General features: G+C 52.5%; 1 protein-coding gene across 12 annotated transcripts in view; it reads left to right on the forward strand.

The window, feature by feature from the left end:
- The window catches only part of FGFR1 (fibroblast growth factor receptor 1), a 50,724-nt gene extending 35,914 nt beyond the window's left edge, over positions 1–14,810 (forward strand). For 9 of the 12 annotated variants that reach the window (XM_025432378.3, XM_025432455.3, XM_049094853.1 and 6 more), the window contains 13 exons: positions 2,135–2,258; positions 2,974–3,164; positions 5,123–5,267; positions 7,211–7,413; positions 8,450–8,595; positions 8,787–8,908; positions 9,359–9,469; positions 9,991–10,181; positions 11,209–11,331; positions 11,547–11,617; positions 12,136–12,273; positions 12,409–12,514; positions 12,618–14,810. In XM_025432378.3, coding sequence (XP_025288163.1) covers positions 2,135–2,258; positions 2,974–3,164; positions 5,123–5,267; positions 7,211–7,413; positions 8,450–8,595; positions 8,787–8,908; positions 9,359–9,469; positions 9,991–10,181; positions 11,209–11,331; positions 11,547–11,617; positions 12,136–12,273; positions 12,409–12,514; positions 12,618–12,794 — 1,848 coding nt within the window. In that variant the 3' untranslated portion in view covers positions 12,795–14,810. The remainder of the gene's footprint in view (positions 1–2,134; positions 2,259–2,973; positions 3,165–5,122; positions 5,268–7,210; positions 7,414–8,449; positions 8,596–8,786; positions 8,909–9,358; positions 9,470–9,990; positions 10,182–11,208; positions 11,332–11,546; positions 11,618–12,135; positions 12,274–12,408; positions 12,515–12,617) is intronic. The other 3 variants (XM_049094854.1, XM_049094856.1, XM_049094860.1) reach the window with 1 other exon arrangement.
- Positions 14,811–15,716: the final 906 nt, after the last annotated feature.

A 15,716-nucleotide genomic window follows, 5' to 3' on the forward strand; every position in this document is an offset into this window, starting at 1 on the left:
GGGCAGAGACACAGGCATAGGGAGAAGCAGGCTCCTCACAGGGAGCCCGATGTGGGACTCGATCCCGGATCCCAGAATCATGACCTGAGCTGAAGGCAGGCACCCAACCGCTAAGCCACCCACGCGTCCCTGTGGCGAATATCTTTGAACACAAATCTATGCTGGTGATTTTAAATGTTCTTCTCCCAGGACAGGTGGCTTGAAGCGAAGTTACTAGACCAAAGCATAAGCATTTTTTAAAGCACCTTCCCCTTTTTAAAGATTTTTCCTTTATTTCAGAGAGAGAGCAGAACGAGTGAGAACATGCATGGTGGGGGAGGGGAGAGGGAGAGAGAGGAGCACACTGCCCTCTGAGCCCCACGCTCAGCTCCATCCCAGGACCCCAGGATTATGACCTGAGCTGAAGGCAGATGCTTAATCAACAGAGCCACCCAGGCGCCCCTTTTTTTAGGCCCTTAATACATAGTTCCCGTTACCTTTCTCTCTCCTGGTAAGTAGGTAATTTTACTCATTCATTTATTTTTTTATTACATGAACCTTTTTTTTTTAAGATTTTATTTATTAATTCATGAGAGACACAGAGAGAGGCAGAGACACCAGCAAAGGAAGAAGCAGGCTCCACACAGGGAGCCTGGGTCTCCAGGATCAGGCCCTAGGCTGAAGGCAGTGCTAAACCGCTGAGCCACCGGGCTGGCCACATGAACATTTCTTGAACACGTCTTCCCAGAAAGCGTACTGGGCAGTAGAGTTCCAAGTACATCAGGAAGATGTAATATTTTTTGTGATACTTGCTTTGATGGAGGATGATGTAATGAGCTGGGGTGTGATTTTATTTTTTTAATTTTATTGTGGTAACAGTTCCTTTCCCAAAAAGAAAATTAATTCATCTTCCCATGGCTCGAGTATGAGGATGACAAGCTCACCATACCTGAGCCAACAACTCTCATAGATGACAGAAGTAACTCACTCTTCTCTTGTTCATTGTTCTACTTACTAACAGGTTTCAAATTTTCATGTTAATAAGCAACTTCTGTTTCCGGCCATGTGAATTGTCTGCGTCCTTTGCCCATCTGTGTTTCTAGCAAGAACTTCTTCATCCTAATCCTTTCTTTAAACTCTGATCATTCTGCTATCCCATCTCACCTAGCTGCTCTTTTCCCATTAATCTGGTATAAGGAAAGCAGAGATCAGGGCACATGGCTGGCTCAGCTGGTAGAGCGTGCAACTCTGTGGTCACAGGGCTCTGAGTTCAAGCCCCAGGTTGGGTGTAGAGCTTGCTTAAAAGAATAAAATCTTTAGAAAGAAAAGAAAAGCAGAGATCAGGAAAAATAGGGAAACATTATAAATTAACTGATCAAACACTTGCTGTATGCAAGGCACTGCCATGAGTGGTACAAAGCAGTGTTCTTTCCCACAAAGAACTTCCAGTCTAATAGGATGGCAGGCATCGTTGAACCTTGTCATAAAAAGCAGGCCTGGGTGGCTCAGTGGTTGAGTGTCTTGCCTTTGGCTCAGGCTGTGATCCTGGAGTCTCCGGATCGAGTCCCACATCGAGCTCCCTGCACATGGAGACTGCTTCTCCCTCTGCCTATGTCTGTGCCTCTCTCTCTCTCTGTGTCTCTCATCAATAAATAAATAAAATCTTAAAAAAAAAAAAAAAGGCTGGCCATGATCTGTACATCAACAGGGGCACAGAGGGACAGTGAGAGCCATTCTGACCCAGGGTTGGGCCAGAGGAAATGGTTTTTAAAAGAAGAGGTCAGGGGTAGACAGAGCTGAAGTCTTCCCAGGGAGCTTTTGCAACTCAGGATGTGAACACGCAAATAGGGAGAAGCCCCGGTGTATTTGGGAGAATGGAGGAGTCACATAGGTCAGATCGCAGATGGCCCTCGCTGTGGCAGGCAGACCTCCAGAGTGCTTTATCCCCATCTGCCAGTCTGCCTGATGCGTTCTTGCAGTGAACATGGACCAGGGTGGCAGTCTCTGCCCAGTCCTGGCTCCCGTGCCATGCAGGCCATGTGCTCTGGGCTGGGATTGGAGGGTGAGTGCCACAGGGCACCCATGCTTCTGCATGGCTCTGGCTTCCATTTAACTTCAGACCCTCATTGGAGCTCTCTGGCATGTTTCCCCTCAGGTCCGTTACGCCACCTGGAGCATCATAATGGACTCCGTGGTGCCTTCTGATAAGGGCAACTACACCTGCATTGTGGAGAACGAATATGGCAGCATTAACCACACCTACCAGCTCGATGTCGTGGGTGAGAAGGCAGTGCAACAGGGTTAAAGGAGCTTAGAGCAAAGAGAGCAGGACTTAGAGCAAAGAAAACAGCCACAGGATCCAGGTTTCCTTAGGGGTCGAGTCAGGCTGGCAGGGGCATTTAATGGGACTGTCACCTGAAGCAGGTCTCGTGTCTGTTTTGTGCATTTAGTTAAGAGGATTGGACGCTATTAGGACTCATGAAATGTGAAAGGTGCTGTGCCAGTCTCCTGCAAGGGGTGACTGGAGAGGGCATCACATACAGCATCCTGGTGGCTACTGCTCTCTGGATGCCAGCAGCCTGCTGGGCACATTACACCCCTGCAGTTCTCATGGGCTCTGCAAAGCCAGCACTGTTCTTTCTACTCTGCAGAAGAGCGGACTAAGGCAATGACTCTGTGATTTTAGTTAGGGAGGTCTGGGGGGTGTGACTGAGGTTATAGGGGTCTCCATTAAGGCAGGAGAGACTTCTGGTGCCCATGAAAATGGATGCATTGCCTTGCGGAGGAAGTCCCTCAGAGCTTGGGACCTTTTCCCCTCCGCTCAGGGTCGAGGGGCCAGGGCTCAGCAGAGACTGGAAATGCTCTGCCCACTGGAAAAGCTGAGGGGGGAGCACTCTTCTCTTTGGTGGTCTTTGGTATGCCCTCTGTCAGCATCCCAGCCTGGAGCAGGTGATGACAGGGCCTGACAAGCCTCTCCTCTCTCTTCCTACACAGAGCGGTCCCCTCACCGGCCCATCCTGCAGGCGGGGCTGCCTGCCAACAAGACAGTGGCCCTGGGCAGCAATGTGGAGTTCATGTGTAAGGTGTACAGTGACCCACAGCCGCATATCCAGTGGCTCAAGCACATCGAGGTGAATGGGAGTAAGATTGGTCCCGACAACCTGCCTTATGTCCAGATCTTGAAGGTAATCTTGGCACCTGTCTCCATGGGCTGGGTGCTGGGAAGGAGACCTGAACCTCCCTGGGCCCAACTAGCTGTGGTCAGGCTCAGTGCCAGCAACTGGGACACATCCCTTACCCTTCAGACACCTGTTCATTTGAAATAGGGACCTAACCACATTCCCCAGAGCCAGTGACAGGCCACAGAGTGGGAGTGCAGTGGAAACAGAGGGCTGGGCGTGGGGTGGGCATTGCCAGTTTCTAAAGAGCTTTGAGGGGGACTTTGTTCAGGCTTTGGGGCCAGCTACTCGGGGAAGGCATTTGGACTCATGACTTTCCATCGCCCGGTTCCAAAGCCTTTCCAGCAAATGTTTCCCAGATTCTGCCCTATTTTCCCCAGTCATGTCCTTTCTGGCAGACAAGTGGATGAATGATAAGGGCACGACTCTTTAGGTAGAGTTGGAAAAGCAGATGCTGCAGGTAAATCCTAAACAGCGTCAGGAGTAATGGCCTCTTCTTCCTTTTTCCTCTCACTCCTAGACTTCCCTTGTCCCCTGAATGCCTCACTAATCCAGGGAAGGTAATTGCCTAATTCCCCAGGGACCTTGCAATAAGAAGTCAGCAGAGGCTGGGAACGTGTTTAACTCCTGGCCAAAGTTAGGCCACCCCCCACCCCCCCACCCCCCTGCTTGGCTGTCCCGGGGTTTTACTGGCCATCCCTTCTCTTCACTGTGGTGCTGAAACTGCTGTGTAGAAAATGAGGCCATGGCCTGGGCCCTTGCCACCGGCTCCCTTCAAAATCCTGGCCCTGGACCCAGAGGAGGGGGTCTGACACAGCGTTCAACTGGGAGCCGCGATTTTCCTGTTACATTCATTTTTCGATCAGATCACTTTGGGCCTTTGAAGGCCACTTGTTTGATCCTAGTAAAAAGGGAAAGATGACAGATCTCACAGGTGTTTCCCTTGCCTTAGCGCCCTGGGCCTGCCTTCACATCGCGTGGGAGCAAAGCATGGCCACGTGTGAGCATTTGCCCCCCTGACTGGCTTGTCGTTGGTTTATTCTAGCATTCGGGGATTAATAGCTCGGATGCGGAGGTGCTGACCTTATTCAATGTGACAGAGGCCCAGAGCGGGGAGTATGTGTGTAAGGTTTCCAATTATATTGGTGAAGCTAACCAGTCTGCGTGGCTCACTGTCACCAGACCTGTGGCAAAAGGTAATGGGGAGCTGGACGGGGCCCTGTGCTGGGAGTTCGATTCAAGCCCCACGCTGCTGGGGCAGATGGGGAAGCCAGCACCCACCTCTCCCTGTTACTCTGCTGTATTTTCTAGAGCCCAGAGCCATGGAAAAATACCCGGCCTGGGAGGCTGCTTTGGTTTGGTACCTTGTTGGTGTCTGCTCCCTCTGTGCCTCCCTTGTGTGTGCCCCTTGGCTGTGTGTGTACTCGTGGGGACCATCTGGCTGCGTGCTGAATGACACTGTGACACTGCAGGCCGAGGTTTGAATGGCAGGAGAGGAGAAGGGGCCAAGAGTCCCCTGGCAAACCCAGCAGGCCGTGTGCACACATGTGTGCATGTTTGTGCGTGTACGCGTGTCCACAACACCCTTCCACCCCTTCTGTGTGTGCCCTCTGACTTCGTCTACCTGAAACCAAACAGCCCCCCGCCGCCGGGCCCCATTTCTCCATGCTGCCCGCCGCCCGCCCGCATGCTTGGACGGGCCCGGGGCTGCCAGCATCTGGTGAAGGGTCGTAACCAGCCAGCAGCGTCTCAGGTCTGCAGAGCCCCCCCTCAGGGTCTCACTGTCTTTCCTCTAACAGGTCTCACTGCCTGGTGGTTTTTGTGTGTTCCTTGTTGCAAAGGAGACGCTGGGGAGCATTTCTTCCTCCGGTTTCTCCCCCTTCTCTTCCTCCCTCCGTCCCTCCGTGTCTTTTAGAGGTCTCACGTCCCGTGCTTGTCCATTTTGCTTCCGTTGTCTCTTCTAGACTGCCGGAGTTAATACCACCGACAAAGAGATGGAAGTGCTTCACTTAAGGAATGTCTCCTTTGAGGACGCGGGGGAGTATACGTGCTTGGCGGGTAACTCTATCGGACTCTCCCATCACTCTGCATGGTTGACCGTTTTGGAAGGTATACACTGCACTTCTCCTCTCGATGTCCTGCCCTCGCCATGGGCACGGGGGGAGCATGCATCGTGGGGCCGGGGGAAACACAGAGCCAGGACAGGTAGAGCAATGGGCTCCAGGGGCCTGTGGGTGGCCCTGGCAATTTGTCTGAGCTTGAGTGTCGAATCCTCTCAGCTCTCGCGGGAGCTGTCCTCATTCTGCAGGAGCACGGAGGCCTATCCCCTATGTACCTGCATCTGGATCTCCCCCTTAGCCCATGCGATGCATGCATGGAATCTGGGGTTAACCTGCAGCCGGGCTCTCCTGCAGGGCAGGCTCCTTCCCTCCTTGGGTCCAGCAGCCTTCCCTAACTTGTCTGATCCTTTTTTGTGGGTCCCAGAGATCTTGAGAGGCTGGACATGTTCTGTAGAGAGGGCACTTTTTGCTTGTAAGGAACAGTGCTAGCCCATCCTCTGATCTCAGAAGAGAGATTCACCCAGAAGAGTGAGCTGGAGTCTTATTCAAGTAAGGCCTGGCTTGGGAGGCCACATGGGACTCAGTGGTGCCCATTTATCATCTCTGGCTCCTAAGAGTGAAGGTCTATGAGTTGGGTCAGGAAGGAAGGAGCCTGCAGCCTGCTGAGGTGGTGGGTTGTTCATCATTGCTTGTGAGCGTCCTGCAATGGGTCTGGGCGCTGTGCTCCTCCTATTGCTGCTGATACACTGACCTCTTCCTCTCTCTTCCTCTGCCCTGCCTGACCCACGGGATCTGAGAACAACCCTGCTTGAGGCAGAGAAGCGTTCTGTTTTTACCCTGTCACTGTCTTTGTCCTGTGTGTGCTCCCACGTGGTTGTCTTCATGTGTCCCCACCAGAGAGAGAGAAAAACAGAAACACTTCCTCTTGTTATTAGCTCTGCTGTCTCCTTGTCAGGCTGGGGACTGCGTTGGGTTCCATCTTGGGCCACACCTTGCACCTCTCTCGGCAGGGGGGTGGGGTGTGGTCCCCTGGCTGGCTGGCTGGCTGGCTGGCTGGTGTCTTTGGGAGAAAGCCATGCAAGGAAGAGGGGCATTCACACTGGTGGGGATGGAGCCTTTGGGAAGCCTCCCAGCTTCTCATGAGCAAGGGATGGGTAGATTGAGTTGGATGGGCTTCTGTGGAACCAGGCTAGATTCCAAATGGAAGGTGGAGGACAAGGATAAGACAATGCCTCCTCCCCCAATTTCCTTAATCAGTTTTAGGAGTAAGGGCCTGAGTAGAATTCTCAAGTGCAACGGAGCTTTATGTTCTCATCTCAAGCAGTCCAGACATGATTGGAAATGAAGTTAGTTTTGCCTGTGGCGTAGCTAGGTGCAAATATTTACATGTCTGACCCGACCCACATGGCATAGGCAGGAAGTGAGATATCATCAGGATGCAGACTGGGTTCCCTCCCTCTCCTCCTTGTCTTCGTTATGTGTCACAATATGCCAGGCGCTGCAGCATGTGGAAATGAGCACGGTGCCAGTCTGGCCCTCAGGGGTGCTCACGGGCTGTCAAGGACCAAGGACTCATAAGTGGGTCATCTGTCCCATGTGATAGGTGAATACACTCAGTGCTGGGACTCTGTGGAGAAGGCCCAGGTTTCCATGAGGAGACTGAGCAAGCCCTGATGGGTACCTGATACCCATGGATCCCAGTAGGCCAGCTGGGAGGGCTCCTGAGTAAGGAGCCCTCCGCCTGAGCAAGGTGGGCTCCTGAATGAGTGAGCATGGACCCCAGGTAGTGGTATAGTTCTAGTCCATTCCTCTTGGTGGATTTGAGTCAGGATCAGGAAGACTCAAAGGTTTGGTGCCAGAGCTCGGTCCCAGCTGGGACCTAACTTGGTTCCTGTCTGCCCTGAAAATTCTCAGAGGACAGGAGATGGGGGTGGTTTTTCTTATAAAGCTGGGCCCCCAGAGCCTGCTAACACCCTGTCCACACTGACTCAGCCCTGGAAGAGAGGCCAGCAGCGATGACCTCGCCCCTATACCTGGAGATCATCATCTACTGCACAGGGGCCTTCCTCATCTCCTGCATGGTGGGCTCTGTCATCATCTACAAGATGAAGAGTGGCACCAAAAAGAGCGACTTCCACAGCCAAATGGCTGTGCACAAGCTGGCCAAGAGCATCCCTCTGCGCAGACAGGTAACAGAAAGTAGATAGGGGGTCTGCACACTCTGCACCACCTTCTCTCCCTGGGCCCCCAGGGCTCCTCCAGGACCATTGAATGCCCTGTCCTCTCCTCTGTGCCCAACCAGCTTGGCTTTCTAGCTTCTGGGCCAGGGGCGGTGGAATGTCCTAAGTGCTCCCAAGGTGGGTTCCAAGCTATGCTTGCCCATGAATTCAGTCTGCCCATCGTACCCCAACTGCAGGCCCCCTATTCACCTGGCACATGGATCAGGAGAAGGCCCTAGACAGGCCTGATGTGCAACTCATCCTGTACTTTTGAACAGTCCTCGAGGGCCAGTTAGAGGTACAAAGATGGAGAAGAGGACCTGAGTCAGGTGCCAGGAGGCCTCTCCCTCTTCAGGATGCCACCCTCCTCTCATCCAAGGAAATGGAACAGAGGGTGAAGGCGTGTGAAAGGAGGGGACATTCATTCAGAGCTGTGCTAATTCTGGAGGGTGCTTTGGGAGTTAGGAATCCATAATCCAGGGCGCCTGGGTGGTTCAGTAAGTTAAACCTCTGCCTTCACTTCAGGTCATGATCCCAGAGTCCTGGGATCAAGCCCCATGTCAGGCTCCCTGCTCAGCGAGGAGTACTGCTTCTCCCTCTGCCCCCCTGCTGGTGCTCTCATTTGCTCGCTCTCCCAAATAAATACAATCTTAAATAAAAGGGGGTGGGGGGATCCATAATCTGAGGCAGAGTTTTCACAAAGAATGGAAACAAGGATAGAGTTGTGATTGCGATGATAGGTTATATGTCGGTCTGGAAGAGCAAGATTTGGTCTGCTTGTGTTAAAGGTAAGTGAAAAGCTAGCTGATGGCAAAAATAAGTCAGCTTTAGAACTTAGGTCTTCAGACTTCTTGTGGTCTTCCTGCCACTCTGTACTGGAGAGAGAACATCAGATAACAGATGCATACCTCTGCCATTGGTGGAAAGCCCTGACTAGGAATGGCAGGACTCTGCTGCTGCTCAACCCCCAACCCCATCCTCGTTAGAAGGGTGACCCCACACTTCCCTGCAGGTGTCGGCCGATTCTAGTGCATCCATGAACTCTGGGGTTCTGCTGGTTCGGCCCTCACGTCTCTCCTCAAGTGGAACACCCATGCTGGCTGGGGTCTCTGAATATGAGCTTCCCGAAGACCCTCGCTGGGAACTGCCTCGAGACAGGTGATACTTTGTCAGCCTCTGAGGAAGTCTGTCCTCCCACCCCCCGAAGGTGTTACCAGATGCATTCAGAAATAACAATTGATGCTTTCTGCTCTCAATTGGATAGAATATGGAGGGGTGGAGATGGGATGTCCTCTTAAGGTTGAAACTGTATCAGCCCCAACTCACACCACCTTTTTTTTCCCCAAAAGGCTGGTTTTAGGCAAACCCCTGGGAGAGGGCTGCTTTGGGCAGGTGGTATTGGCAGAAGCCATTGGGCTGGACAAGGACAAACCCAACCGTGTGACCAAAGTGGCCGTGAAGATGTTGAAGTGTAAGTGATGTTTCTCCCTTGCAAAAACGATCCCTTCCTTTCCCAAGCAAACTCTGGGCCTTGGGCCATGTAGAACATTCTCTCCGGTGCCCTGGCACTGTCCACACCCGCTACATGGCTGGCTTAGCCTTGCCTGGGAAGGGCATTCTTACCCATCTCACTTTGTCCCTTGGCATCAATCTGGGCTGTGGTGCAGTCAGGTGTTTATTCCAGATCCCATCGTTAGCTGCTTTTTCTCATCCTGTCCTCCACCCTGCACATGAGCACCTATTGCCAGTAGCTCACATAAGGGGGAAGGGACTGTCGATTTGGGTGTGAAATGGGGAGGAGAGAAGCAAGTCCGGGAGAACAGGGCCTTCTCCAGCATACATGCCATCCCCTCCCCCTTTGCTTCCCTCCTTGGCCTCCCTTCCAAGTAAATGAGTCTTGTGTTCTGGTTTGTGTGTAAAGCGGATGCTACAGAGAAAGACCTGTCAGACCTGATCTCAGAAATGGAGATGATGAAGATGATCGGAAAGCACAAGAACATCATCAACCTGCTGGGGGCGTGCACGCAGGACGGTAGGCACCAAGCAAGGCCTGCTCTCCCACCCGGGCTGGCCTACAGTCTCAGCTGAGAACCTGGGCCTCCCACTCAGATAGCAGTGCCTGCCGGGGCAGTGTGATAAGCAGTGACCAGGCATCTCAGCTACGCTTAGGGAAGGAAGAAGGAAGGTAAGAGGAGAGGCCAGTTTAGCAGTAGTTAGCGTCTGAGCTGATGCCCATGGACGCCCATCGGAGAATACAAGTACATAGATTCATACAATGTAGGGGGGGAGAACCACGTGTGATCTAAATTAGGGTTCTTCCTCCTGCCCGCCCCCCCTCTCCCCCCCGAGCTTTTCTTGGGAATTTCCTGGAGTATTCTGGGAAGAATCATTTCCTTGGCTTTCTGGGGATGAACTACCCAGGCTCCCTAAAGGTGGTTAGGATTGGGGAACAAACACGTGGTGTATGGTTGGGGGTGGGACTTCCTCAGGGTAAGGCTGGCCCGGGGCACCTGCCCACCCGCCCTGATGGCCCTTCTTTCCTCACACTCCCAGGTCCCTTGTATGTCATCGTGGAGTATGCTTCCAAAGGCAACTTACGGGAGTACCTGCAGGCCCGGAGGCCTCCTGGGCTGGAGTACTGTTACAATCCCAGCCACAACCCAGAGGAGCAGCTCTCCTCCAAGGACCTGGTATCCTGCGCCTATCAGGTGGCCCGAGGCATGGAATATCTCGCCTCAAAGAAGGTATGGTACCTGAAGGTTCCCTTGGGTGAAGTTGGGGTGGGAATTGAGCCTTCCTTGTCCTCCAAGGTATGACTTTGAATCTGGGCTATAGACGTCTGTAGCACCACCTGCTTGTGCTGTCTTAGGTTTTCAGGGACATCAGTCAGGATAGCTGGTGTAGGTAGCCTTGTGGCCTTCGGATCCAACTGGTTAAGGTTTTTTGTTTGTTTGTTTTGTTTTGTTTTTTTTACACTGGATAAGATTCTAATCTGTGCATTGCCACTTTCTGTCTGTGCCTAGGCAGCTACTTACACATCTCTAAACTAAAGAATAGGGGCTCCTGGGTGGCTCAATTAACCATCTGCCTTCAGCCCAGGGGCATGATCCCGGGGTCCTGGGATCGAGCCCCTCTTTGGGCTCAGAGCTCAGTGGGGAACCTGTTTGTCTTTCTCCCTCTGCTCCTCCCCACTGCTTATGCTTGAGTTCTCTCTCTCTCAAATAAATAAATAAATAATAAATAAATAAATAAATAAATAAATAAATAAATAAATAAATAAATAAAATCTTTAAGAGGAAGAAAGAATGACAAGTCCTGTGTTGTGGGTTGGTTATGGAGTGCAATGACATCGTGTGTGACGGCATCAAGTACGGTTTTGGTGCTCAGTAAACGGACGCTTTGCCTGCGCCCCAGCCCACTGTGGATGTACTGCAGCTGGGGAACTGGGGTATAAGAGCACACATTGCACAGACTGGACAGAAGCATCTGGGTTCAGCCTCCCTGGGTGCAGATCCAGAGCTTAGAGTTGGGAGGAGCGGCACAGGAGACCCAGGCTGAGGGTTTGCTAATGTGATTGAGGTGCCTGGAGCTGGAAGTGTTGGGATGGCTGGCTTTGAAGTGGAAGCGAGGGACCTCCTAGCCTCGACCTAGGTCGAGGGATAGTGGTGTGGGCAGGGGGAAGGCCCGATGGTGGGTGGCAGCATCAGTGCTGGGGCAGAGGCTGATAGAGTCTGGGCACCAGCACAGAGGGACAGCCTTCTCTCTCCACAGTGCATACACCGAGACCTGGCTGCCAGGAATGTGCTGGTGACGGAGGACAACGTGATGAAGATCGCAGACTTTGGCCTTGCAAGGGACATTCACCACATCGACTACTATAAAAAGACAACCAACGTAAGTGCTGAGGCCAGACCTGGGCGCGGGTCCTTCTCCTGGGACTCTGTCCATTAGGCACTCTCCCCTTTCAATCCCCAGGCTGAGACCCAGCTCAGGTGCCTTGCTTGATGGGATGAACTGAGCACGCGTTCTCCTCCCCACGTCCTGTCCTATGTGTGCCCCTGCTTGGTACCACATTGCACAGTCCCTCACCTCCCTCATGCCACTTGCAGGGCCGGCTGCCTGTGAAGTGGATGGCACCTGAGGCCTTGTTTGACCGGATCTACACCCACCAGAGTGACGTGTGAGTTTGAAAGAAGCAATGAGGGGTGCCTGGGTGGCTCAGTAGTTGAGCCTCTGCCTTTGGCTCAGGTCATGATCCCGGGGTCCTGGGATTGAGTCCTGCATCGGGCTCCCAATAGGGAGCCTATTTCTCCCTCTGCCTGTGTCTCTGCCTCTCTCTCTGTGTGTGTCTCTCATGAATAAATAAATAAAATCTTAAAAAAAGAAAAAAAAAAGCAGCAGCAGCAGCAATGATCAGAGATCCTTGGTAAAGAGAATTCCAGCACAGTAGAGTCCTGCAGTCCCCTCTGGCTTGATATGGGGGTCTCCTTCCATCATGAGGAGAACAAAACATTGTTATGTGTCCATGTGCTTTGTTGGCTCAGTGGAGGCTGAAAGGGCAGTGTGTTCTCCAGCACTGGCTCTGGGGGAGGGGAAGGGAGGGGAGGGAGGGTGTGCTCAGGGAAAGATGGGAAGGATTCGAGGCTGGCCTAGTTCTGTGCCCATAAGACCCAGTGGCTCTGTGCTGCTCATCCACAGCTGGTCTTTTGGGGTGCTCCTTTGGGAAATCTTCACTCTGGGAGGCTCCCCGTATCCTGGTGTGCCTGTGGAGGAGCTTTTCAAGCTGCTGAAGGAGGGTCATCGAATGGACAAGCCCAGTAACTGCACCAATGAGCTGTAAGCATGGGCAGACCCCTGAGGTCCCGAGCCAGGCCCTGGGGGAGGAGTGGAGGCAGAAGGGGGCTTAGCTAGAGAAAGCAGCCCTTCCTAGTCGTTCCTCAGCACGAGCCCGTGTCTGTCCTCCTGTCCCAGGTACATGATGATGCGGGATTGCTGGCATGCAGTGCCCTCTCAGAGACCTACCTTCAAGCAGCTGGTGGAAGACCTGGATCGCATCGTGGCCTTGACCTCCAACCAGGTGAGGCTGTCCTATCCTAGGCCTTCAGTTAGGTGCAGCCCTGTGAGTGAGCACTGCCTCAGGGGGCAGGGTGCCGGATCTTGTGTCATCTCTCCTTGCACAGGAGTACCTGGACCTGTCAGTGCCCCTGGACCAATACTCTCCAAGCTTCCCTGACACCCGAAGCTCCACCTGCTCCTCGGGGGAGGATTCCGTCTTCTCTCATGAGCCGTTGCCTGAGGAGCCGTGTCTGCCCCGACACCCAGCCCAGCTTGCCAATGGCGGACTCAAACGACGCTGACTAGCACCCCCGTCCCTCCTGCCCAGACCCCCTCATCAGCTGTCACCCTCACCCCCCACCCCTCCCTCCCTGTGGGACTCACGGCCTTCCCCTCTGCCCCTTTCCTGCTGGCAGGAGCCAGCTACCTACCTGAGGCCTTCACCCCATGGAGTTCACCTCTCCGTCCTCCTCCTCTCAACCTGCTTGTGAGAGAGAAGAGCAGAGAGGCAGGTACTTGCTCATGGCCACTTCGTTCCCTCCCACGTGTTGGACCAAGACCCCTCCCGCCACCTGGCTCCGCCCAGAGGGCTAGGGAGTGGGAGCCAAGCCAAGCAGGCACTCAAGCGAGAGCTGAGCTTTCCTGCATTGGTTTTGTCTGCTTCCAGTAACCTGTAAGCCTGAGTTCTGATGGCAAGGGGCCTCGTCCTCAGGGCCAAAGCAGTAGCGAGGGGAGGCCAGTGCTTCCAGGCCTCGGCTGACGGGCCTCGGCTGAAGGCAACCTCTGCTCCAGATAGATGGTGCCAGTGGCTTATTAATTCCGATACTAATTTGCTTTGCTGACCAAATACCTGGTACCAGAGGGTGGGGAGGCAGAGGCAGGGAGCAGTGTCGTGGCCCTGGGGCCCAGCCCCAAATGGGGGGCATTGTACATAGCTATGAAGAAAACACAAAGTGTATAAATCTGAGTATATATTTACATGTCTTTTTAAAAGGGTCGTTACCAGAGATTTACCCCTTGGGTAAGATGCTCCTGGTGGCTGGGAGGCATCAGTTGCTATATATTAAAAACAAAGAAAAAAGAAAAAAAAAAGGAAAATGTTTTTAAAAAGGTCATATATTTTTTGCTACTTTTGCTGTTTTATTTTTTTAAATTATGTTCTAAACCTATTTTCAGTTTAGGTCCCTCAATAAAAATTGCTGCTGCTTCATTTTTATATGGGCTGTGTGACAAGGGAGAGGATGTCAGCTGAGAAGGAAAAAGCCCGGTGGTCCCCTGGAGCCGTTTCTGTCCAGAGGGCGCCCTGGCTCCCTGCAGTGCCCTCCTAACCTCTTCCCCTTAGGTCCTGACACCAAGACCTCCAGGACAAATCTCCTACCACTCTGATGCTTTTTTGGGAAGGTGGGAAAGGACGTCTGTGTAGGGGGCAGGAACCTCCTGTCAGTGCCCTGGAGGCACTGGGCCCAGAGCCAAGGCCCCAGGCCCTCAACCACAGAGTGTTTCCTCAGAGAAGACGGGTGGGTGTGGGTGGGGCTGGAGGGTCAGGAGGGGTGCTGGGGGCCTACCTGGGAATAGCCGAGGGGGGAGAGCTAAAGTGATTTAAGGGGAAATCTAAGGATCACGGGACCAAGGGCCTGAGGAAACTCAAATCCAGAGTTCCGTCTAGCCCTTTACGTGGGTGTGGTTTTGTCTGTGCTTCTGTGTGAGGAAAAACTTGTCACCTAAAAACTTGTCATCAGTTTGACATTCGTTCAGCTTCATGTTTCTCGGCTTACTCTGGTCACGATTCCCACAGCCACCCCCCACTTCACACACACACCCCCATTCTATCTGTATCTGTGACCAGACTTCATGTGTTGGAACTATCGCAGATCTTGGCTTCCTGTAGTCCTTCCTGTACAAACTCCACCCCATCCCCCAGGAAAAGGGGGAAAAATTCTCTGAATGTTTGCGTTTTGGCTGCTTGGAAATGTGCTTTCTCTGCCCCCTGCTGGTGATCCCTGCGCTCTGCACGAGGATCTCTGCTCCTCAGACCTCAGCGCGGACCCTGCTAGAACCCTGCCCCGCCCCTAGAGCTGACTCACTTCTGCGGGATTACGCTAAATACAAAAGAGCGTGATCCGCTTGCATTTCCTTTCTGAGCTAGCTAGCTATTTGGGGCAGCTGCAGTGTTGGCCACTGTTGTAAGTTCTCTTTTATCCTTGTGTCTCTCTGTAAATATGCGTCTGTCAACATATTACAGTTTGTGTTTAAAGAAGGCATAATTTGGTGAACAGAGCCAAGAACTGAATTTCTGCTCTTAAAATCATTTGCTTTGAGACCTTAGAGTGGTGTCTTTTCCTTGTAAAACCCTAATGATGATTTCTGCCTTGGCCCTCTCTTGAAGCGATGTCACGGGCATGGATGAAGGATCTTTAAAGGGCTTTAAGCGCCTGCGGGAAAGATGCCGGAGAAATACAAGGCACTGTTGTTATAACCGTGATGTCCTTGCTGTTACTACTCAAATCACCCACAAATTTCCCAAGAGACTGAGCTGGCTGTCAAATAAAAGATAGTAAAATTGACCTGAGAGAAAAATGAAATGGCCATTTTACTTAGATAACTAGATTGGGTCTCCTGAGGAAAGGAATCCAGTTTATCTAATGAAGACGTCATGCTGTCAAAGGCACTGAATCTGTCTGGTTTCCGGAGGGTTAAAAGATGAGGGTCTGGCATCATCACAGCATTAATCAATACCACCTTTCTACCTTTTCTAATTGCCACAAACTGGGGATCCTCAGTCCCTTGGCACCACTAATGTACTGTATTGATCCTCAAGAAAGCCTGAGCCTCAGATGAAGCAAGGAATCTGTCTTGAGACAGTGGAGCCGCTGTGCCTGTCAGCCACCACCGGGAGGAGCCAGCAGGCCACAGTCCCTGTTACCGGCAGGGCAGGTGCCCATCTGCTTCCAGGCTCCATTAGTCTGACCTTCCTTACCTATGTGAGCTAACTGATGGTGACTGGCCAATCTTTAGCATTCTAGTGTATTATTTGATGTCACCAATGTGACTGGTACCATAAGGACCGAGGTACAGAATTGGGCATGGCACAAGCGCAGGTCTGTACAAGTGCCACCAGCACCTCTGCATTGTAGGCAAAATTCTCTACATAGGAGATGTAGGCCAAATCTGACATCACTGAAGCTTGCTTCTAAAAGCCGTCTAAACTCATACCCAGTGAGATT

The sequence above is a fragment of the Canis lupus genome, chromosome 16 (assembly GCF_003254725.2).
Source record: "Canis lupus dingo isolate Sandy chromosome 16, ASM325472v2, whole genome shotgun sequence".
Taxonomy (NCBI): domain Eukaryota; kingdom Metazoa; phylum Chordata; class Mammalia; order Carnivora; family Canidae; genus Canis; species Canis lupus.